The 3,303-nt window shown below is 42.9% G+C and overlaps 1 protein-coding gene across 1 annotated transcript in view; it reads right to left on the bottom strand.

Moving 5' to 3' along the window:
- Positions 1-2,032, bottom strand: part of LOC106870816 (neprilysin-1) — a 39,284-nt gene extending 37,252 nt beyond the window's left edge. Inside the window, exons 1-2 of the mRNA XM_014917041.1 lie at positions 1,840-2,032; positions 522-682 (exon numbers count right to left, since the gene is read on the bottom strand). Coding sequence (XP_014772527.1) covers positions 522-682; positions 1,840-2,032 — 354 coding nt within the window. The remainder of the gene's footprint in view (positions 1-521; positions 683-1,839) is intronic.
- Between the last annotated feature and the right edge of the window lie 1,271 nt (positions 2,033-3,303).

The following is a 3,303-nucleotide window of genomic DNA, read 5'->3' as shown; positions in this document are numbered from 1 at the left end:
GTGGCTGTTGTTGTTAGATAGATATACAGACAAATGGAAAGAAACACAGAAAGACAAAATACATAGCTAGAGAGAGAAACAGACAGGTCGATGGATAGATAGGAACGTAGGTAGGTATATACGAACAGAAGTAGACAGGCAGGCAGGCAGGCAGACAGTCGGACTGACAGACAGACAAACAGACAGACAAAAAGATAGATAGATAGACGGACAGATAGATAGATAGGCAGACGGACAGACAGACAGATAACTAATTAGGCAGACAGATAGATAGATAGATAGATAGATAGATAGATACGACGGGCCTCCACAGAGTTTCCATCAACTAAATTTACTCTGAAAGCATCGGTCGGCCCGGGACCGCAATAGAAGATACTTGCCCAAGTTGCTACCCAGCGGGGCTGAACCCAAAACCCTATGGTTGCAAAGTGACTTTCTTACCCACGCACCCATACCTGCGCCTTCGTTACAAAAGAATAAAAATCTTATAACATAGAAGACGAAATCTATTCAATACTCACATAAATTTTAAGTGTGGAACTGTTCTTCGGGTTTTGCGTAACAGTTATCGGTGCCAAGCCTTCGCCACCATATAAACTTAAGACTTTGATAATGTCTACATCAGCATTCTTATGGAAGAGGGTTTTAATTGAATTTCTTACATCTAATTGTTCAATCGAATCTGAAAAAAATGTATTAAGATATGATAATAATAATAATTAATATTTCATTTATTAGCCACTTGGGCCGACATATAGGGGACGATGCAGTAGACATGGACAGTGGGGACTTTACACAAAACACAACGAGTACACAGTTAAAACAATAACGATTATATCCAACAAAAGAATATAACAATGGAAGTTCCCCAATAGGGGGGGGGTAACCACCTGGAGTTGGCTCAGGTACCCCACCAATCCTGAACCACTCGACGCTTCGAGGGCTTCCTGGAAGAGCACCCTTCTCCCTCTCAAATTCATTAACCTACAGGCGCATTATTAGAGTAGGTCCACTCCCACGGGCCATTTTCACTACATTCGCCCACCTTTTAGTAGATATACTGGGAGGCAGCACTTCTCTCTCCACCGTCATCTTCCATTCCAGGTGAAATTTGAAAAAGTTGATGAGGGATTGGCCGAAGAAAAAAGTGTCTGTCTTCAGTCCTTTCAACCTCGTCCACCATACAACGGCTTTCGCTATTGCTATCAGACAGAGGGAAATTGCCTGCCCTCCTGGACCAATAGAAGGCGGCGGATCGATCTTCATTATGGACTCGGCCGATAGCCGGATCCGTCCTACACCTGATAACAGCTGTTCAACATAACTCCACAAGTCAGTAACGCAAGGACACTGGACGAGTGCGTGCAGGACGGTTTCGTCGCTCAGCGTACATCTTGGTCAGGTCTGTCCGACAGCATTTCCGTGTCTGTAGAGTTTATCTGGAACCAGCAGTGCCCCATCCGGTAGCACTGCCAATCTAGGGATTTCTGGAAATTATCCATCGTTCCCGACTCAAAAGTTCTCCTGAACAGACTGGTTAGATTGACTTCGTTAACGCCTAGCGTCTCTCCATCGCTCTTTCCCTCCACTAACCCTCTAGAGAACTCAAGAGTGGATGTTCCACTGATCGCATTGCCCGCCTGGTAGTGGGCATAGGGCAGATCGTCTAAACCGGGTGAATTGTGCCTCCTGCAGCCGACGAGGTTATCCTGAATTTCGGTTCAGTGTCGGCCGTCGAGAGGCGCGGCAAGCCGTCGAGGTAAGGACTGAAGCCCGCCATCATCTCCGCTCCGCCACTCTCTCCGAACAACTGAGCAAAGTGCTGGCAAAAGGCCTCACACAGCTGCCTGGGATCTCTCAGCCCGTGTCTGTCTCGGTCCTTCAAAGACCGAATTGTGGTTTTGTTACCACGCTGCGTCTCCGCCACGCGAGCCCATCGAACAGCTTTGATTCCCTCGTTTCTTCGAGCATGCGCCTTAGCTCTGACAATACAGCCTTCATGTTTCGCGTTGAAGAACTGATCTAATGCCATTCTCGCTGCTTAGCACGTTGGTTTGCAATGCCACTACAAATACCCTCATCTAGTTTAGCTACTAACCCCTCCTCTTTTCTATTTTCTTCCAATGCTATTTCTTCGCTAAACCCTATCGACATTACTCTAATCTCTCTTTTGAGAGCCGCCCACCACCTGCTGTTGACGATCCCCCATCCCTGTCAACTTCTGCTTAACTAAATTGCTGACCCGGCCCCTATAAGCCTTACGTGTCGGAAACGACATGTTCAGCTTCCAATGCCCGGATTCTAACCAACGCGTCTTATCTAGGTTGACTGTACAGATTACAAACTTATGGTCTGAATAGGCAACCGTTTTAAAGAGTGTACATTCTACACTTTTACTATCTATTTTCCTAGTTGCGGCTGCTGCTGTTGTCATTTCTACTGCTGTTAGTGTTTCTGCTACTATTGTTGTTACAGTTAGTTGAACTTTGTACCATGACAGTCTTGTTTTTCTCCTCCTCCCCTTCCCTGTATTGTTACCCATGACGGAGAGAAGGGGAAGTCTTCATCTATTACCATATTGGTGGAAGGGTTTGCTTTGTAGGGGTTCATTTCTCAACTCTTTCAAGACGCGCTCCGCCGTCTTCTTGTATTTGATTCGATTAAATTTAACGCCCACCGAAGTTGTTTGGTGGGCCGAAAATCGCCCCTCTGGGAGCTACACGACCATAACAACAGTAATAGCTTTCTGGTGTTTCTTTCTATTCACAACTTGGAATAAAATAATCATTGACAAAGGACTCCGATCCTGGTGTAAATAAACATGGACTTAGAGCGTTCGAAAACACGTCTGATGTGTTCCGCAACAAATATAATAATAATAATAGTAGTAGTAATAATAATAATAATAATAATAATAATAATAATAATAATAATAATAATAATAATAATAATAATAATAAATACTCCGGAAGGTGCTCGAAAAATAAGAGGTGTTGCCTTAGTTCACTGATAGTGAACAGCTGACACCGTAGTACATCTCCAGCGTTAGAAGCTGTGCAAAGGCAATGATAATAGCAATAATAATAATAATAATAATAATAATAATAATAATAATAATAATACTTAGATACGGAGCATGAGCAATGGTAATGGCATGGACAGTAGACGAACTAAACAGCTTATATAGATAGGGTGATAAATTGAATATTAATTCAATTTAAAACCAAGTGGCCAAGCATATAAAAAAAAAACCCTGAAAATTCAGAAAAAAAATTGTAATACAATTTATATATATATATATAT

The sequence above is a fragment of the Octopus bimaculoides genome, chromosome 12, assembly GCF_001194135.2.
Source record: "Octopus bimaculoides isolate UCB-OBI-ISO-001 chromosome 12, ASM119413v2, whole genome shotgun sequence".
Classification (NCBI taxonomy): Eukaryota; Metazoa; Mollusca; class Cephalopoda; order Octopoda; family Octopodidae; genus Octopus; species Octopus bimaculoides.
This window is presented reverse-complemented; position numbering and strand designations above follow the sequence as displayed.